Here is a 21,638-nt window from a genome sequence, read left to right on the forward strand (position 1 = left end):
GATTGTGGAACCGTCTTGTCAGTCTGCCAGAGGAAAGGGTAACTAGGAAAATCTTTAATTGGGACAGAGCAAGGCATTACCCCTGGTCTAGAGAAATTTCAATAACATTGTCTGCGTCTGACTTGCATATGATGTTTAGAAATAATTTACACTGTAATATAAATGTGGTCAGACAAAGATTGTTAAGTAAATATGAAGAGCAATGGAAACAGGATATATGGAAGAAGCCAAAACTTAGAAATTATGTGCAGTTTAAGAATGATTATGTTACAGAACCTTATATTTCACTTAAGCTAAAGAGAAGGCAGAGGTCCCTCTGTGCTCAATTGAGAACTAGCACCTTACCTCTGGCAGTGGAAGTGGGTCGATTTAAAGGTATACCAGAACATTTGCGTTTGTGTGAATTCTGTGATCTCCAGGTGGTGGAAGATGAATTTCACTTTGTTTTTTATTGTCCCTTATACTGCAACCTAAGGAACTCATTGTTTGAATCAATTCAGTTAAAAAATCCTGATATATTTTGGCAATATGAAGGAGAGATTTTGTGCTGGCTGTTTGAATATGATGTTTTTGCTTTGGCAAAATTTGTAGAAAAGGCCTGGTGTTTGAGGCAAAGTATTCTGTACCCAGTCTGATAAGTTGTCTTTCTCTGTATTCATTTTTTTTGTGGTTTAGTTATATTATGTTGGGTATCTCTGTATATTGTATATGGAGATAGTTTGTATAATTATTGATTCAGTGTCTAATAAGCCCATGTGGGCTGGGCACCAAAAAAAGGTGTTTGACACTTAAATAAACAATATCAATCAATCAATCAATCAATCATACAACTCATCATCCGTCTGCCATCCATCCGCACCTACGGTTTTTCAGAACCGCACCCGCCCGCCATCCGCTATTTGTTTAAGGTCTATGGATGATCCAAGGCGCTGTTGCGACGCGAGAAAGCTCTTGCCTATTCTAAGATGCAACTATTTAGTCTAATTAATGCCTTTTACACTTTATTTTTTAAAAGAAAGAAAGTCTGAACAGAATAACAACAAGCCATTCACATTACAGGCCAATTAACTCTATTACTGGGTTTACCGCAGAGTCTGCGGCTGTAACCGCTATCCGCGCATCTCTACTCTGTACCTATACAGGTCCCAACCAGGCTAACAGCCAGGCTGAATTAATTGTAATGGTAATTATGTTGTCTTGAAAGGTTCAGCTAGTCATCATTTAAATCAGACCTCCGTGTGATTTTTTTGAAGGACTTCAGGGTTTCCCCCAGAAAATGTGTTAGTTAAGGTGCTGTCTGTCCAGGGGAAGGGGGCGTCGCCGTAGCGTCCCCGCCGCGTCCCCGCCGCATCGCCGCCACTGCCCTACGATGGGGGGGGGGGGGGGGTCGAGACCGTTGGTTTAACTGCAGCCGAGACCGAGTGACAACGACCGAGTCTTTTAGGAAGCAAGTCTGAGTCGAGACCGAGTCTTAAAGGAGTCAAGGCCGCATCAAGACCAACCAAAGAAAGAGGTTTTCATAATTAACATCACCAAGGATCATATAACAGTTCAATTCCCAAAGGGTAGAGGGGGGATTGTTGGCTACAGGAGCAGTCTAGCACACACTTGTCTAAATCACTTCTTTTCTGATTTACTTTAAGACAAGGAGGTCAGCTGAAGTAAAAATTTAGTAGGCTGTCAGCATTTCATTAATGTTGAAAATGTTGAATTTTGACACTAATGACAGCAATATACCTGGATTTCACATTCATTGTATCAGATTTAATTGTATCAGCAACCAATTAAACATCATTAACACAATTTAGACAATATTATACCTTAAAAGTGTAAGTTTACAACTCCAATACAGGGCCTTTTGTATCTTTCAAAATCTTTTGCACTGCTCAGCATAGCACCATAGGATATATTTTAAAGCCAGTCAATATTATAATATTCTATTAAAACCAAGAATATTTGTAATGGTGGATATTTTAGAATATACCATGAAATAAAGATGAAACTGAAAAATGAAAATGTAACATTGCGACTGTATGGTAAAGTTAGTGAATTGTGATTTAGTAGCCTAAAGCTGCAATTCTTTGATTGAAGCTGTATATTGTGCGTGCCTGTTGCTCATATGTGACCATTCAAAGCAAAATCAGTCGTTTTGCGCACAACGTTATTTTGAGAAAATCAACAATAACAAACTTCCGGGTAGGGATGGGTATTGATAAGTTTTTATCAATATCGATGGCATTATCGATTCTGCCTATCAATCCAATTCCTTATCAATTCTCTTATCGATTCCCAAAAAATGTAGGTGCACCCACATTTTTCATTGCATCGCCTTTAACACCAAAAGGTCACCTTTTATCGCTCTCCTTTCATATAATGTGAATGATTTTTTAACAATAAGGCGTAGAAAAAGCTTGTCTTTATTTAAAACACAATAAGGAATATACATATTCTTTATAAAGAATTATAAAGATGTATATATAGCCTACAGTGTATATATATAATATTATATAATTCTTTATTCTAATCTATAGCCTACAGTACTACTGACATTTCTGATATTCATGACATTCATGACTATTCATATTACAACTCTGCCTCTTTAATTCAGCTGTCGGCTTGAAGCCTCAAATTGTAAACAAAGTAGCATAGTTGGCTAGCTTATTATAGTCTACTGGTTGGACTGTTCAGTTTCCCCACGTGTGTTTAAGTTGCAAGGTAGGCTAATACTTTGTCTCCTTGGGACAGGCCCTTTTGAGTCTTAGAGTTGGAAAACATGAGATGATCAGTCAACTTGAATGCAAGAGTTTGAATCAAATTTGTGCAGTAGCCTACGCTATGATGCTAACCGAAATTAATTATAATGTCGCTAGTTGTCTTCTATGCGTCATTGCTTTCACGATTGTGAATGTGCATGTCGAGGGGCGGGTGTCGCGCACGAGAGAGGGAGAGGGAGAGAGAGCGGGCCAAGGGGGTTACTTATACAGTTTGGCAAAGTTGCACGCATAGTCTACAATTAAAACTTGTGAAGGAAACGTATGCTTTCACCCGAGCAGCGTCAGGTGCACCTAGAATTATTTTCAGGCACACTCTTAAACATTTTGGGCGCATATGCACTCTGGAGCCCTGGACCGGGCAACGTTAGCACCCCTCCGTAGTCTGTCAAACACATGACACTCTTGGAGCTTAATCCCATGCTTCACGGACAAATGTTTTAACATATTGCTGGTATTACTACCCTTACACGATTTGACTTGTAGTATGAGTCGTCGCAGAGGGCGTGTAGTAACACAAAATTTCAGGAAAACCGGAAAAGGTCCGACGTCATGCAGGCTGAGTGAATCGTTAAGGGAATCGATAACAAAAAAGACGTACGATGTCGATGGAATTGATAAGTTAAACCCGGTTCCAAGACGGAACCGGTTATCGATGCCCAACCCTACTTCCGGGTTAAAATGTTGAATTTCACGTTTTCGCATAATTTGACTGTATACAGTCTACAGTTTCATATCGTGAACGCATTTCACAGAAAAACATACGTTTTGACTGTTAAACCCGGCGAAGATTCAACACATTTGCTGTCATTCCGGTTGTGCACGCGCCGCTTAAACAGGTGATTTCTCCTCTTCTGGCATATCGTGACAGGAGAACCATGTCAACTTTGGATGCGGTTATCTTAGCGATAGTTTGTGTAATACCCTCGATATACATATTGTTGGAAAGCTTAGTTTATGGCCGTTCACGTGAGCACAATAACTTAATTTAATAAATTTTACCGAAATGACTGGTTCCGCTTTACAGGGTCACATATAGCCTAAGAGAGCCGGAACGTTTTTAATGCTTTTTAAAACATAATTAGCGAGATCGTACCACATTGAACGCTAATATTTTGTCACTAGCAACCAAATCTGTCATCTGTCAAATACAGTTGCATGTTCAGTAGGGATGCACCGATCCGACTTTTTCAGTCCCGATACCGATACCGATGCCTGGGCTCTGCGTATCGGTCGATATCCGATACCGATCCGATACCATTGTTAATTAATAAACTGTATACCTCACCATGTGGAAAAGACTAAAGGCATCAGGCTTGACTTCATTCTTCATTCTTTCCCTAACTAAACATTACTTTCCTAAAAAAAATCTAACAAAATAACACTTAGATATAAAGGTAATGTATTATTATTATTATTATTATTATTATTATTATTATTATTATCATCATCATTATTGATTATATTACTCGTATTAAAAATAAACAGTTGTACACCAGCAGCAACTTGGAACAGCATTCAAATTCAAGTTCACAGTTATTACTAAATAATAAATCTCCATGAATTTAGACACTCAGAGCACACAGTGAGGTGAGGCACACTCTAACCCGCAGCAGTGAGCTGCGCTAAATGGCTGGTTGCGCGTCATGGCTCAGCCTTTTTTTGAGACTATATTAAATTCGGATCGGCCCATGGATCGGCTCATTTTTTCCGATCCCCGATCCAGCTATTTTGTTCATATCGGGGCCGATATCCGATCCAAATATCGGATCGGTGCATCCCTAATGTTCAGCTCTGAACAAAAACATTCAGGAATTATTTCTACAAAACAGAAACGTGCGTCCCGCCCGGTCGGGATGAATGAAACTGGCATGGGAGACAAGAGGCTACAGTTTAAAGTTTAAACTAGCCTGTGTAAACTTCAGACAATTTCAGTATTTTACAACACGTGAATGAATAGCCGTCACAAATTGTTGTTAGCTGTAGGCTAGATGGCACAAGTGTTTGTCACAACAAATTACAAGATGCAGTGGGCTATGCATTCATAGTAGACGAGTGATAAAAAAAAAAGATAAAGCGCTCAAAAGTGTTATGCCGCTCATCCCATACATTTGGTAGATTCAACGGAGAACCATTCCTGTGAGAGTCGTCAAACCTAGCTAGGTTTAGGCTATTTGTGTTCGCAGTCACTCTGAGATATGCGTGGAAGTGGCACCTGATATCAAATACTCATGCTGAATGAGCGCGTCGCCTGTGCGCATAGGCCAACTCGATTTGAAAAAGTTTCTTTTTTTTATGCGTTCTACAGAGAAGGGAGACTAGCGGCTATGGTTTGGAATGACAGGGAGAAAACATGACAGAGTAATACGGCGAATATCACTATACATAATATATTATGATATAATTTATTAATCATATATTATGATTATAATTTATTTATTTATTGAAGACGCTAGTTAGAGCGGCAGCCCTGTGTTGTTAAGGCGGCCGCCTTAGCAGGAAAGCGCTGCGGGAAACCCTGGGCTTTATTCCATATACTACACAGCGCCCTCCACAATTATTGGCACCCCTGGTTAAGATGTGTTCTTTAGCTTCTAATAAATTCATTTTTTTTCCAAATAATATAGGACCACAATGAAAAAAAAGCGTAAAATCCAACCTTTAATACAAGTGCATTTATTTAGAAGGAAAAAAATCCCACATTAAGAAATAATTATTCTTCATAAAATCACCTGTTCCACAATTATTGGCACCCCTAACAATTCCTAGGAAATAAATGATATTAAAGTATTTCTGTCATTTCTGTCATTTCTACAGTAGTTTACAAAGTCAATCAGAGTATGTAGGAACATTTAATTAGTAATTCTTAACATCCTGTTTCCCTGGGCTATCAATATGACGTGACACAGAGGCCATTTATCTTCAACATGGGAAAGACAAAGGAACACACTGTTCAAGTAAGGCAGATGTGTGTCGACCTTCACAACTAAGGCAATGGCTATAAGAAAATAGCCACTCGCACACCTGCCCATATCTATAGTCAGAGGAATCGTTAAGAAGTTTAAAACAACTGGAACAGTGGTAAACAAGCCTGGAAGAGGATGCATGTTTATTTTGCCACCACACACAGTGAGGAGGATGGTAAGAGAAATAAAAAAATCTCCAAAACTCACTGTTACAGAATTGCATCAAATGGTTGCATCTTGGGGTCACAAAGTCTCCAAAACAACCATCAGGCACTATCTACATGCCAACAAGTTGTTTGGGAGGCATGCAGGGAAAACAACCTTTCTCACTCAAAATCATAAGCACAAACGTCTGGAGCGGTACTGGGCCTTCAACTGGGACCGTGTGCTTTGGTCGGATGAGACAAAGTTAGAGCTTTTTGGCAACAAACACTCTAAGTGGGTCTGGCGTAACAAAAAGATGAGTATGCAGAACAGCACCTCATGCCCACTGTGAAGTATGGGGGAGGATCGGTGATGCTGTGGGCCTGTTTATCTTCCAAAGGGCCTGGGAACCTAGTTAGGGTGCATGGCATCATGAATGCTTTGAAATACCAGGACATTTTAAATCAAAATCTGGTGGCGTCTGCCCGAAAGCTGAAGATGGATCGTCACTGGGTCTTTCAGCAAGATAATGACCCTAAACATATGGCCAAGTCTACACAGAAATGGTTCACCAGACACCGTATCAAGCTCCTACCATGGCCATCTCAGTTCCCAGACCTCAACCCCATTGAAAACCTGTGTGGTGAGTTGAAGAGGAGAGTGCAGAGGAGAGAACCCAGGTCGTTGGATGATTTGGAGATTTTGTGCAAAGAGGAATGGTCGAAGATCCCTCTTTCTGTTTTCTCTAATCTTGTGAAACATTATAAGACAAGATTAGGTGCTGTTTTATTAGCAAAAGGGGGTTGTACAAAGCATTTACATCAGGGGTGCCAATAATTGTGGCACACATGATTTGATGTAAAATAATTATTTCTTAATGTGGGATTTTTTTTCCTTCTAAATAAATGCACTTGTATTAAAGGTTGGATTTTACGCTTTTTTTCATTGTGGTCCTACATTATTTGGAAAAAAAAGAATTTATCAGAAGCTAAAGAACACATCTTAACCAGGGGTGCCAATAATTGTGGAGGCGCTGTATTTGCTACATGTATTTACTCGGGAAACACAACAGGGGGGTATTCCATCAAGCGAGCTAACCGTAAATCGCGGCTAACTTTGATAAGCCTCGCTAATTTCAGAGAGAGTTCGGTTCCATTACTCCCGCTAACAGGAATCTCAGCTGAGTTGCTGGGGTAACATATGCTTCTGAAATAACCTGGTCGGTGGCAGGCTAACTGCCGAGCTAAATTAATCTGTGTTGCAAAAAAAAACACCTGTCGGAAAACGAGTCCCAAACCGTTGGTTCCGTCAACCTGTGCTTTCGTCACCTGTAGCCTACAACTTAAAAAATAGAAGGAGAAACTTTTTTCCGACAGTGTTGCAAGCATTGATTAAGGCTACCTATTCGCTAGTTTCAAAGAATTTCTGAAAATTATGCAACTTACATTGTTTGAACTTGATCTGTGTGTGATCCAAGGAATCTTGCGGCTCTGCACAGAGTAGGCCTACGTCTTTCGTGGTGTCATGCGCAGCGTAACAGGATTTCATACTAGATATGTTTTGCGTGTTCTCAGGTTCGGTTCCCATGCCATGAATTTACATAGGCTATGTTAACACATTAATATTGACATGTTTAGTTATACTCTTTAATGAAAGGCATCACTATTGATAAAGGGTCATGTAGGCTACAGTAGCTTGTTCAGTGACAGTAGTAGGCAGGCTGTCAGTGGGCTATACGATGAGGCAAGCCAGCCTACAGCTTATTTTAAAGGCTATAATAATTATAACCGCTTCATAGCCTATAGTCTATTGATCAGGCCTATAGTTTCGGATATCAAACCAACTGTATTACACAAATTAAATTAGGCCTATGAAATGACATATTGAAAGCCAAATTGCATTTCAGATAATATTTCACAAACACTTTGGCAGAAATATGCTTATGGGAGACAATAGGTTTTCTCCCAATACTCCCAGGACAATACTAATTTATTTTATGACCACCGAAAAAATATTTTAGAGTGAACCCTTTTAATCTACAAACGTTATCAATGTTGAATAGCTGCCAAAGTTGTTTTGAGTTTAAATAGCCTACTTATTCACTCGTTTTGTTCAGAGTGAAGACAATCAAAGTCCCAATTCAAACCATCATAACTGTTAAGCGATTTAGGCTACAGTAGGCCTAGGCCTACGATTTCGTTATTCTCCTTTTTAGGCAACTGTATCTATTTTTTTCTCTCGAGTTCAATTTGATTACTTCCGATGAAAATCCTGTAGATGGCGCTTGTAAATCGAACTGAAATCTTCTAGTTTGCCTTAATTTTACGACATGCATCCTCTTTTCGTCAATCTATGGTTTTGGTCTACTTTTCTACCTCGTGCACGAGCAGACATGAAGCTGATTTTAGCCTCGTTTGAATAAACGAGGGCAAGATGCAGCTAACTTGAGTTAATGGAACGGCTTTAGCTTCAAGTGGAAGTCTACACTAGTTCAAGCCAGGCTATTTCTGTTGAGCGCCGCCTTGTTTAGCGAGGTTGATGGAATACCCCCCAGATTGTCTACCTAATTCCATATGGTTATCATTTTAATTGTAGTAGCCTTAGAATTATTAACATAGCCTACTCGTTGTTTGCGTCTTGATAGACATTTGATGAATAGCCTACTGTAGTAGTATGAAAATGAAGTCACTCAGAGGCATGAGGCATGTCAGGTTAAAGCCAGTCCAGTCATTTAATTAACAATGTAAATGGCAGGAGTTACTGAATGGTACCATGACATGTCAGGGAGTGTGGTCTATTGTCAGACATAGAAGAATGACTATACTGAAAAGAATCCCATGCCTAATGAGAATTATGGTGGATGGGCTGTGCTATTGTGGGGCTGTTTTAATTCCCAAAGGCCTTGGGAACCTAATTAAGGTGCATGATATCATGAACACCAAGAAAAACTTGAACATTTTCAAAGGAAATCAATCAATCTCTGCCAAGGCCATACATTTGGTCATGATTGGATCATTCATCAGGTCAATGAACCAAAACAAATGACCAGATCAAAACAAATATGGTTTACTGAACACAAAATCAAGCTTCAGACATTACCATTGCAGTCCTCTGAACTCCATAGGAAAACAGTGGGATGAGTTAAAGAGGAGAATGCACAAGTGTGGACCTACTGTAGGAATCTGGACGATCTGGGGAGGTTTTTTTTTTTTTTTTTTTTTTAAAGATGAATGGTCTTAAATCCCTTACTTTGTATTCTCAATCTTTATGGGGTGTCAGAGAAGAATATTACAAGCTGTTTTATTGGCAAAGGGAGGTTTAAGAAGGTATTACCAGTAGCGGTGCCAATAATTGTGAGTGACATGTTTTTGTTAAAAATATTTACTTCTTTATGAGATTTTCCTTTTTCTCAAAATAATTTGCTTCCTTTCAATGTTGGATTTTTCTTCATTTTATGTAATTGAAAAATTACAATAAATTACCAGCAGAATATTTTTTTTTACCTGTTTTTAATCAATTTTACCAAGGGTGCCTATACATCTGGACGGCACTGTATGGTCATACTAAGTGCAACTTCACAGGGACAAGCGCTCTCTTAAAGGAATAGTTCGGAATTTTGGACATAGGACCTCATTTCCAACTTAGCCGAGGTGATATACTGTAGGTCGGTGGAGACAGTTTTTATCGCGTTTAACCCCTTCCTTAAGTTGCAGTGTTCCCCTTTACTAAGCTGGTTCTGAGCTAACGCCTTTCAACGGTAACATCCAAAACAGTCTTACTCACTCCACAGCACACCCGAGACAAGTAAATTAAAACGTCAGACTATTGATGTACATGTCCGTGTTGATAGAATAATTTTAGAAATAAAACTAACCTTGCAACTCAATGATTTATTACATTTTGAGGGACTAGCTTCTCAATATCAATCAGCTACTGCCATACAGGGAACAAAATTGGCTATTGCAATGTGATGCAAGGTTAGTTTTATTTCTAACATTGTTCTATCAACACATGTGCATTGATAGTCTGACGTTATAATTTATTTGTTTCGGGTGTTCTGTGGAGTGGATAAAGACTGTTTTCAGTGGCAGGCTGGATGTTACCGTTGACTTGCGTTATCTCCGGCACCAGATATAGTTGATAGTTGGAAATTCACTGAAAATGGTCTCCACCGACCTATATTACCCCGACTAAACGAGGTCCTACAGTATGTCCAAATTCCAAACTATTCCTTTAATGATGTTGCATGCTGAGACAAGGAAGTAGTCTCATGTGAGTACATAGGTACATTTGCATTCAGTTGGTCTGCCACACCTACTCCCGCTGTTTTACAGAAATGACCATGATTCCTCATTCAACAAAGCAAAACTTTACTTCGTTGTTGACCTATATCAAAAGCGGTTGTTCACTTTGTATGAATGATGCTATTTTCCACATCTTTTTTTATTCCAACTGTGAGTTCTTTGGGGGAATGAATGCGCCCATATCCTGAATTACTTACACCTGGCTTGACATAGTCGCTCCTATTCATCTTGGTTGGAGATAGTGAAACGAGTTGAGCTAGGATGACCAGACAACGCTATGTAAAGCCTCGTTTTATCACTTATCTTGCAGCATTATTCAAACTCATACTAAAGTTGTGTAGCTGCCCTTATCCTTGGCCCATGCTACACAAATGAAAGTTGTGAACATTGAGCTTGTAGATTTTGTTTAAACCTGCCTACAGGCAAGCAGACAGAAACATATTCTTGCCAAATGTGTTACAGTTAACCATCACCTGAATATGTGCACAAATTCCAGACATTTCCCTTGTGTCTGAACAATTATATCTATATGTACTGTATATCTCTTTGTTGTAATCCATATCTCCATAGTAATCTGTCTGTCTATCTTTCCAATACACTGACATTGGCTCATTTACTCTTCCACTATACCTTGTTTGTAGTCTGGCTATCACCATACTAAGCCCAATCTTGAACATTAGTTTGGGGAGTCTGCGCTTTATTTCTACTGCACAAAAGGCATGATCAGTGGGCAAAATGCAGACTTTTGGATAGTCCTTCAACCAATCAGATCAACAATCTGGGTGCGCCTTTTGGATGAGCTAGTTTGTGATTGGACCCAGAAGATGTGGACAGGAGGCAGGAGAGACTGATGTGCAGGTTTCCAGCCTGAGCTTGAGGGTGAAATCCAAATCGCATGCAGATCAGGCAGGGTTTACCAAGCCTCCCTTTTTTGGAGGTCAACCAAACTGCTCTGAAAAAGAAAATCCGTAACTTCATCAAAACACAAAGAATTATGGGTATGTTTGGCTCGCCTAATGCCAGCCCATGTAAACTAGTGTTCTTGGTCTATGATCTGGCATGATAATAATGAAAACTAAGCGTGAAAAAATTGTGTGAAAAACAGAACATAATCTTGCGCTTCCTTACTGATGCCATCCATGCCATTCCTTGCCTTTTTGTCACCTCTGAAACATGGCGTGTACTTTTATTTTTCCACGCTGGAAAACGATAAAAGATAACCTTCATGTTACTCTATTGAATTTTATAACACAGCAGGTAAACGGCATTTCAACAACTGCACTTCGTTGTTCCCGCACGTCAGTAAAACAACCCAAGTTTTGGGCCACCGATTCCCAAAATGCGTTGCGTTTTACGTCACGTTCTCAATCTCTATATTCAGTGTTGATTTGCTTGTGTCAGAATTTGCGTAAACATTTGAAATACCAGATGAGCATTAATTATTTCTGTACTACTGCATAAAAATATGTAGAAAAATAATAGTTTAAATCCGGTAGTTTAATTCAAGCAGAATTTTTACAGATTTAACAGTTTACATGCAGGAATCCATGATGCGCCTCATGCTCATGAATCTCATGTTGTTCATTCCCATCTCCCTGAAGCTTCTGTACTCGCCAGGCCTCATGTACATCATTCTGCCTCTGAAGTGGGGCTGCTCATACATGAGCCAGTGGCCATCCATAACATTGCAGGACATGCAGTCAGACATGCGGTAACGGTCCATGATGGAGTCACAGTCATCCATCATCTCGTGCATCTGACCACCAAAGTTCTCCCTCTCGTAGATCCTCATTCTGAACTGTCCTCTGTGCTGTAAAGTATAGATATGAAAGTTCAGTAAGCATTTTAATCCTCTTAATGAAATTACCATTCATTATTAGTAGAATCTGACATTATGTGATTTACCATGGGGATCATGCGACAAGATCTGATGCAGTCGCTCATGCCCATCATGCGCATGTAGTCAGAGTACTCGCCCCTCTTCATGAAGTACTGGTTACCCATGAAGTTGGAACGGTCGTAGACCATGAAGCAACCGTTCTCCACCCTGCAGGAGTGGCAGCGGCTGAGCATGGAGGACATATCGGAACAGTCGTTCATGCACTCATAGGAACGACCCTGGAAGTTCCTGTCCTCGTAGAAGATGATCTGTTAAAAGAGGAAGTGATGGATAAATAATCAGTACCACTAGTTAGACATGATTCATACATAATGGTAGGTCCCTCTCAACTTACCTTGCCCATCATGATTGCGGTTGTTGTTCTTCCGAGACCGGTTAGCACTGATGTCCTGGTGGTGTTGACCCTTCACTTTTATACCTGACCAACCTCAAAGAAAAAGTGCCCCCTATTGTGTAAAGTCAGCCAGTTGGAGAGCCTTTGTTTTGATAATGCCTGACCAACTGCCTGAGCCACGTAGTAGATGAACAGCTGTTCAGTCTTGCGCAGGGGGCGTGTTTGGTCGGTGTAGGTGCAGAGCGCTCTGACCAGGCATAATTTGTGTAACCACAACAAAGCTAGTACATTCCAGCACTGCAAGCAGGCATAGTAGCCTCAGGCAGTGGCTTACATTGACCTTGTGCCCTCTACGGAAGGGCACCAGACAAGTGTGAATGTCCGCTTCCCTTTTGGCTATCAGGTGTTTGGGGTCAATCTTGAGTCCAACTAATGCTGTGAGGGAGCACTTTGCCCAGTTCACCTGTGAGCCACCAGAATCCAATAGTCTAAAATGTTTAATATGCGGATGCCGTCTTGTCTCAGAGAAGCAAGAGCTGCATCTATACACCTTGAGAGATAGAGATAGCCCAAACAGAAAGATGTTTAACTCCCACACCTCTCCTTTGACAGCAAAGCACAGATGCTTGCTGTGTCTGAGTATTATTTCAAAGTGGAAAAACGCATAGATATTAGAAAGCTAGATACCGAATTGGGCTCAAGAGTGTACGTAAATAGCACCGCCATCTTGGTGTGGGCAGCAATTACTGGAGGCCAATGAAGAAACAGGTGTCTCTGATTGGAAATCAGACAAGTGTCCCTGATTCCCAGCAAGTGCTGCCCGTAGAAAGTAAAGGTGTATGCCACCTAATATAACAATGCGGTATCTAGCTTTCTAATATTTATGGAAAAATGCTTCCTTCAGGTCCATGTAATGTAAAGTAATGGTGTTCTCAGAAATGTTGGATTTCCAGTTGCCCCTTCATGTTCCCTATCCGAGGCGAGGAATGACATCGTTACGTCGCCAAGGTTGAACAGATCTGCTATTAGCTCGCAGCTTACGTCACCCGGGACTCTAGACAAGAGCATGGGTGCAGAGGGGCAGGATGCCCCGGTTCGAGCAGCAGCGGGCACCTGAGAGTGAGCCTGCCATCGGTTCAGATGATGCCATGCGAAGATGACCTCCTATTGGTTAAGGCCAAATTAACTTTATTGAAAGAGAGCCTTTTGGATATATGGGGACTTTAAACATTTAGGTACTCTGACTAACACTGCCTGCCTAAAAATGTATGTTTTAAGCAGTGCCGTCCACTCTAACTTTTGTGTGCGTGATCAAAGCAGCATAGAACTAGCTCAAGCAGGCGGTTTGGTGGGCTTTTGGAGGTTTCATAAATCAAAAAAAAATCCATAAAAATCAGACTCAGGCTTCTAACTGAGGCTTGTCTTTTTGTCCAGTCAAACCAGGCCAATAAAAGGGGCCTATGTTTAATCGGGCCTAGGCTTTTAAATAAGTTTTTATGGTGTGTATATATTACTTTCATGTTCTTTATCTTCTTTCCTCTTCTGCCATTGGAGTCTAAAGTAGCCTATAAAGCAATGTGGTAAAACATTTAGAACACCTATTAGGGATATTGACAGGAATTGTACAATAGGTTGACTCAATAAGTCAAGTTACGTCTACAATGCCAATAAAAGTGTAATATTGGAAATGCCTCAGGATTCCTCTAGAAAACCCCAGTCATTGAGTTTGTTCCTCTAAGTCAAGTCTACGTGTGTGTGTGTGTGTGTGTGGCTGTCAATGTGGATTGGGAACAAAAAGTAACTACAACTTAATGCTTATGTGTTGTGAAATGACCTTTGACCATTGTATTGTTTCAAATATGAGCTCAAAAGTGTGGGCCTCAAATGTCATTCAGGGTTGTTCAGGGCCTTTCGCTTTGTTTGGGGAAACTGAAAGTAATGGCTTTGGCTGTCTGGCATTGAAAAAAAAGAAGTAGAAACAGTTTGGGATTTGGGATTGGGATTGCAATAATCAATACATTGCTTCTTGTTCCTCCCAAACTGCGTTAAATTGCAGTGAGAATTGCCTGACAGAGAAACCTCCGGACCACCAATCAATATCGTATGCACACCCTCCTTGCCATGTACTGCTTCTTTTACTACTGAATCTGGTCAGTGTAACTGCCTACTGTAGGCTATTCATCCTTTACCGTATTTTGCCAACTATTATACATTGATTCAGCTATGAGATTAATACACGTGTGCAGTTAACGGAATATTTTGTATGGTTTTGTAATGAATGTATTTACAGTATGATGCGTTCTCTCTGCGAAAATAAAGTCTGTTGCGCTTAAATCGCTCGAGTTTCCCACCTTCCTTGATGACAGCTTCTAGATGTCAAAATTGACAAGGTTCAGCTGGACGTCACTGTGGCTCGAGATCACTAATGATCTCTTTTGGACGTATATAATGCACCTTCATGTTGTAAATTCTAGGGCGAGGCCATTAAAACGAGCATAGGGCGTGATATTTAAATTACGCTTGTTTCCAGCCGGCACATTTGTCAACACACGTTTATTCTTACGCTAGAATTGGAGTGATACGAAAGTTTGATGAATCACACGTGAGCCTTGTCGTAAGATGGTTTCTGCGCTCCGATATACTCTGGTTTCTACGCTCGGTTGATAAATGAGGGCCATTGTGATCTATAAGGTGGCATCACATAGGCTCAAGTCACTAATGGGTCACTTTCACATGAAACTGTATTGGAAACACAGGTGTAACTAATTAATTGAATTACATTTTCAGCTATTCTGAACTCGCATTGATTAATTCAGACATATAACATTATTTTATGCTTAAAAAACTACTTTATTATAGTAGAGATTGAGCACTCTTTCATAATGTTGTCAGTGGCCACGTTTACATGATGTTTTTTAATTCCGAATTAATTATTCAGAATTAAATAGTTCGGAATTAAAATATTCTCCTTTGAGTTTAGATGGATATAATAATTCCGAATTGGCGTTTACATGGAACATACATTAATTCCGCTTTATTGTATTCCGCTGAACGTCTGGGGGTCGGGAAGGGTTCCGATTGGAATGTTATCAAACTTCATGTTTGCTAGCTGAGGAGGAGAAGAGTGTCGGAGAAGGGGGGTACAAGACGGAGCTGAATTTGCAATGAGACGAGCTAATGGAATGAGCTAAATGAAGGAAGTGGACGCTTTAAGTATGGATCTGGATCAAAGAGACAATAGCTTGCAAAGTGGTGTCATTGTAACTTCAGTATAGAGAATGCTATTCATTGCAGCTTCAGCAATGTATGTTACCTTACTTTCGAAAAATAGCTCCGTAGGCTACCGCTGAATCTCTGTGAAATCTCTGAATCTCTGAAAGTTTGTGCACTGCCTCCAAGAGAAGTCAAATCTCTCTGTGCATTCAGTTCATCCTGATTGGCTGGATTCGTGCTGACTAACAAATCAGATGGTGTAGTGGGTGGGACAATGCTCTTGACCACAGGGTAGCAGCCTTATGCCCCAACTGGGACGAAGAGGATAAGTAAGTAAGTAAGTAAGTAACAGGGTAGCAAATACAGGGAGTGAGAGATGCTTTACAAAGTAGCGCGTTTCATTTTTTATCCATTTAAATATCGGCTTATAGGTGGGAAAAATAACTGATACTGATTATTATAAAAATACTAATTATCGGCCCGGCCAATAATTGGTCGACCACTAGTAACACACACACACAAATATACACACACACTTGCACTTAGAGACACTAGCAGACACAGGTGTTGTAGTAATCTGCATGGCAGGATGCACCTTACTGCCGGCGCGAAAAAAAACAGACACCCACCAGGGTGAAACACAGTGTCTGGCAGCACTATCCAAACTCAATAGTCTTGTGTAGCTGCCCTCTTCCTTGGCCCATATTACACCAACGAAAGGTGTGAAAATTGAACTGGTTATTTTTGCTTAAACCTGCCTAGTGCCTACAGACAAGCAGACAAAAACTTAAGTTTGTTCAGGTTAACCATCAGCTGAAAATGTGCACAAACCCCGGACATTTCCTTTGTGTTTAAGCAATTATATTTCTAGATAGATAGATACTTTATACACTAATCCAGCGCGAACTTTATGGGCGCTGCCATCTTGAATATCGCCATTACTGCGTGCCTGCGAATGTGACGAGTGACACTTGCCTGTGCTTTTCAATGAAAGTATCCTGTCAGAGAATGTCTAACAAGAGGTCCCGCTCATGAATGAAAATGTCAGGTGACAGGGAACATTGGATCAATGATGTCAGACTGTACCAAAACTTACCAATGAAGGTAATTTATTAACACCATAAGGTATTAAGATGTGTATTAATGACAGCTAACCTCTGCAACAGCCGCCTATGGAACCAACGGGCTAATCTTAGCAGCCAGGCACGCAGTAATGGCGGCGTTGTGTTACTTCCGTGTTTCGCTGGATTAGTGTATTGATCCCCAAGGGGAAATGTATCTCTCTTTGTAGCAACCCATCTATATCTCCATAGTCATCTGTCTGTCTATCTTTCCAAACACTGACATTGTCTCCCTTACTAGTTTGCGTCTCAACCAAACTGCTCTGAAAGAAAATCGGTAATAAGGAAGAAAAATGTATTAGCAATTTTCTGCCAGTACAATATCTGTACATTTGTACAGATATTTCCTTCAATCCTTTAAATGAAAGTTTGTGAAAAATAACAGGACACATTTAAATATTTCTATAAATGAACAACATTTGTTGTTATTCAAGAAACACTGAACAACTGAAGTAATTGTTTGTAAAAAAAAGAGGCATTTATGGAAATTTTGCCAGTGAAAAGTTAAGGTTACGTTTTTCCCCACAAGTGTGTGTGTGTGTGTGTGTGTGTGTGTGTGCGTTTGTGTCATGTTTTAAGTATTATAGAGTTTGTGTCTGATTATGGGATTGGAAATTAAAATAGATCTATTAGAAAAGCACAACCTTTTTTGTGCTGTATTCAGTGTTGATTTACTACTTTCATTCATGTCAGAATTTGCCTAAACTTTGAGGCTCACGTAAAACAATGAAACAGTCAGTTATGACCCCTGTGCAACATGTTTGAAAAAACAATCGGGAGAATACACTTCCACTTGTTTATTTGAAATGCCAGGTGAGCATTAATTATTTCCGTGTTACTGCATAAATACATGTAGACAAATATTTGTTTAAACCAGGTAGTTTAAATCAAGCGGAAGAAGTGATTTGAAATTTAAAAGCATTTCTACAGATTTAACAGTTTACATGCAGGAATCCATGATACGCCTCATGCTCATGAACCTCATGTTGTTCATTCCCATCTCCCTGAAGCTTCTGTACTCGCCAGGCCTCATGTACATCATTCTGCCTCTGAAGTGGGGCTGCTCATACATGAGCCAGTGGCCATCCATCACGTTGCAGGACTGGCAGTCGGACATACGGTAACGGTCCATGATGGAGTCACAGTCGTCCATCAGCTCCATCATCTGACCACCGAAGCTCTCCCTCTCGTAGATCCTCATTCTGAACTGTCCTCTGTGCTGTATAGGACAGAGTTAAAAGTTCAGTAAGCATTTTACCCCTCTTTACAAAATTACCATTAATTATTAGTAGAATCTGACATGTAAGTGATTTACCATGGGGATCATGCGACAGGATCTGATGCAGTCGCTCATGCCCATCATGCGCTGGTAGTCGGAGTACTCGCCCCTCTTCATGAAGTACTGGTTACCCATGAAGTTGGAGCGGTCGTAGACCATGAAGCAACCGCTCTCCACCCTGCAGGAGTGGCAGCGGCTGAGCATGGAGCTCATGTCAGCACAGTCGCTCATGCACTCATAGGAGCGACCCTGGAAGTTCCTGTCCTCGTAGAAGATGATCTGTTCAAAGTGGAGGTGAGAGGTGAATAAACAGTACAACTAGTTAGATATGATTCATACATAATGGTAGGTGCCTCTTAACTTACCTTGCCCATCATGATTGCGGTTGTAGTTCTTCCGAGACCGGTTAGCACTGATGTCCTGGCTGTGTTAACCCCTTACTTTTATACCTGACCAACCTCAAAGAAAAAGTGCCCCCTATTGTGTAAAGTCAGCCAGTTGGAGAACCTTTGTTTTGATAATGCATGAACAACTGCCTGAGCCACGTAGCAGTCTTGTTCAGGGGGCGTGTTTGGTCGGTGTAGGTGCAGAGCACTCCGCTAATTTTTGGAACCACAACCCCTCCTACTAGATGTCAGGGCGGAGTCTGAGGAGTGCCGGAAATCTAGTACATTCCAGCACTGCAACCTTGTGCCCTCTGCGGAAGGGTGACAAATATGAAGGTCCACTTCCCTTCTGGCGATCAAGTGTTTGAGGTCAAGCTTGAGTCCAACTAATGCGGTGAGGGAGAACTTTGCCCAGTTCACCTGTAAGCCTCCAGAATTCAGTCGTCCAAAAACTTTAGCGCACAGACGCTGTCCTGTCTCAGAGGAGCAGGAGCTGCATCTATGCACCTTGAGAATACTCGGGGGTAGAGATGGACGTTGAACTCCCTCACCTCTGCTCTGATAGCAAAGCGCTGATGCTTCCTGCGTCTGGGCATTATTTCAAAGTGGAAAACCACTTCCTTCAAAGGTCCATGTAGACTAGCCATTCTTCCTAGCGAACACTGGTGATGATTTGGTTCTGAGTAATCTGTCTGAATCTGTCTGAACCTTCTTTTGAACAAAAAACCTGTTTATGTCCTCCACTGGCACTAGCTAGCTTGGTTTGCTGCCAGCTTGCTGATATCCTGCCTCAGAGCGGCTACATGGTGAGGGGAAACTGGCATGAGGTACACTGGTGTGAATTGCAGCGGAGGGCATGAACATTTTAGTGTGAATCCCCTTCACACTGTGCGCAGAATCCAGTTGAGTCTTTGCATGCACGTCATCCCAAGCACCTATCAGAGGGAGAGCGAGACCTAGGGACCCGCAGGGGCCAGAGTGCCCGCATATGGGTTTATATGGGGAAGCGGGAAGTGTTGTTTGTGTGGCGCTGCCTCAGGCGACACCTCTACTACAACTGGAGATGGGCAAGGCAGAGCACAGGCTATAACTGTGTGGGGAATGAGAGGAAAGGAGTGCCGTGTGCAGGCCTGAGAGATTCTTTTGCATTGTTGAGCTGGAGTGGGTAATTTCCCAGTTTGGTTGGCTCAGGTCAGGAATGTTGCTGCGCGGAGTCCTTCAACTTGGACCGGGAGCGCTGCTGTCGAATCCGTTTGGACCAGTACCTCTGCCTGGCGGCGGTGGGAGGGTGGTAGTGGTGCTGTTGCAGAATGCCCCGGTTCGAGCAGCAGCGGGCACCATAGAGCGAGCCTGCCATCGGTTCAGATGATGTCATGCGGGGATGACTTCCTATTGGTTAAGGCCAAATGAACTTGATTGAAAACAGGCTATATAGGAACTGACTAACATCTGACTAACACTGCCTGCCAAAAAATTATGATTGAAGCAGTGCTATCTATTCTAACTTTTGTGTGCGTAATCAAAGCATCATGATCTGGTGGACTTTTGGAGGTTGTATAAATCCAAAAAAACTTCCATAAAAACCAGACCAGGCTTCTAATTGAGACTTTATTTGTACAGTCACTCTAGGCCAGTAAACGGGGCCTGCATTTAATTGGGCATAGGCTTTTAAATTGAGTTTTTAAGTTATGTACTGTATATTACTTTCATGTTCTTTATCTTCTTTCCACTTCTGCCAATGGAGTCTATTAGCCACCTATAAAGCAATATGGTAAAAATGTTTTACAATGTAGGGACATTAACACGAATGCTACGATAAGTAGCAATAGGTTAAAACACAATAGGTTAAAAAATTATGATGTTTGATAGCATTTTTGATTGAGATATCAGGAGATTTTTTATTACATTATTGGTAAATTATTACATTAGTGGGTTGTACAGATTTCATAATCCAGGTTCCTATTTTCGTCATTGCTGGTGCCTTCTGCCATTTTTTTTACCCTAGGGAGCCTCTAGTTCGCAATGGCGATAAAAGGGTAATATTGGAAATACTTGAATGCCTCAGGATTCCTCTAGAAAACCCCAGCCATTGATTTAGTTCCTCTAAGTTAAGTCTAAGGTGTGTGTGTGTGTGTGTGTGTGTATGGGGCTGTTTGTGGGGATTAGGAACAAAAATGTAACTTCAACTTAATGCTTATGTTGTGAAATGGTCATTGTCCATTGTATTTTTTCAAATATGTGCTCAAAAGTGTGGGCCTCAAATGTCATTCAGGGTTGTTCAGGGCCTTTCGCTTTGTTTGGGGAAACTGAAAGTGATGGCTTTGGCTGTCTGGCATTGTACTCACAGTTCAAATTATGAGGGGTTTTGGGGTGTCTGAGCCTCCTGATTAGGACCTGGAACCCCCCAAAAGTTTAGGAGGGATTGCAATGATCAATATATTGTAATGTGTAATGTGTAATGTAAAGTTCTGTCCCTCCCAAACTGCGTTAAATTGCATGGAGAATTGCCCAAAGGGAGGAACCCCTGGACCACTGGTAATATCGTATGCAAACCCTCCCTGCCACATATTGCTTCTTTTACTGCTGAATCTTGTCAGTGTAACTGCCTACTGTATACTATTCATCCTCTATCCTCATGTACATGTCTACCTGAGTATATGTTTTTTCTCCCCCCCCCCCCCCCCCCCACCAATCACATTAGTCAAAGTTGAGTTAGGATAGCCTACATTAGTACAGTCCTAAGGAGACTCACATAAAGTCAATTTCAATTACAATTTAATTTCACTTCATTTATAGAGCGCCAAAACATTACACATCTCATAGTGCTTTACAGAATGTTAAACATTCAAAGAGAGCCCGTGAGTAACAGGGGCGAGGAAAAGGGCCCAACCCATCTGCCTAGGGTCAGTTACAGTAAAGTCATTTGTAGTATCAGAAAGTTCAAATAGTCCAGTGTAGGGAATAAATTGTCCAGTCATTTTTGGAAAGTAATAGATCGCTAGGATGCGTGGGCCAGGAATCCGGGCAAGGGGACCACAGCAGGCGATGGTAGGGCAGTCATAGGGATGGGACTTCAGGTGTGATGAGGGCCAGGCACAAAGATGGCTGATGACAGGTAATGGTTTACCTCACAGGTGAGGTATAGGGGAAAAAAGGAAGAGAAATAAAGTGGGTTATTTAAGCAATATAGCACAAGTGGGTCTTTTGTCCAAAAACCTCC

At 41.1% G+C, this 21,638-nt stretch overlaps 2 protein-coding genes across 2 annotated transcripts; both read right to left on the reverse strand.

Annotated features, from left to right (window-relative positions):
• Positions 1 to 11,716: 11,716 nt before the first annotated feature.
• On the reverse strand, positions 11,717 to 12,472 carry LOC134078015 (gamma-crystallin M3-like). The gene is made up of 3 exons (XM_062533644.1): positions 12,420 to 12,472; positions 12,091 to 12,333; positions 11,717 to 11,995 (listed from the first exon to the last, which is right to left on the reverse strand). The coding sequence occupies exons 1-3, from the start codon at positions 12,429 to 12,431 to the stop codon at positions 11,717 to 11,719; spliced, it is 534 nt and encodes a 177-aa protein (XP_062389628.1). The 5' UTR covers positions 12,432 to 12,472.
• A 5,221-nt stretch (positions 12,473 to 17,693) lies between these two features.
• LOC134078016 (gamma-crystallin M3-like) lies at positions 17,694 to 18,409 on the reverse strand. Its single transcript, XM_062533645.1, has 3 exons — positions 18,398 to 18,409; positions 18,069 to 18,311; positions 17,694 to 17,972 (listed from the first exon to the last, which is right to left on the reverse strand). Exons 1-3 carry the CDS (start codon positions 18,407 to 18,409, stop codon positions 17,694 to 17,696), a joined length of 534 nt encoding a protein of 177 aa, XP_062389629.1.
• Positions 18,410 to 21,638: the final 3,229 nt, after the last annotated feature.

The sequence above is a fragment of the Sardina pilchardus genome, chromosome 4 (assembly GCF_963854185.1).
Source record: "Sardina pilchardus chromosome 4, fSarPil1.1, whole genome shotgun sequence".
Taxonomy (NCBI): Eukaryota; Metazoa; Chordata; class Actinopteri; order Clupeiformes; family Clupeidae; genus Sardina; species Sardina pilchardus.

Excerpts from the sequence above, each read along its gene's own strand:
- LOC134078015 (XM_062533644.1), bottom strand. Across the intron at positions 11,996-12,090 it reads CTTGTCGCATGATCCCCATG|CACAGAGGACAGTTCAGAAT; the intron begins GTAAATCACATA and ends TATACTTTACAG.
- LOC134078016 (XM_062533645.1), bottom strand. Across the intron at positions 17,973-18,068 it reads CCTGTCGCATGATCCCCATG|CACAGAGGACAGTTCAGAAT; the intron begins GTAAATCACTTA and ends TGTCCTATACAG.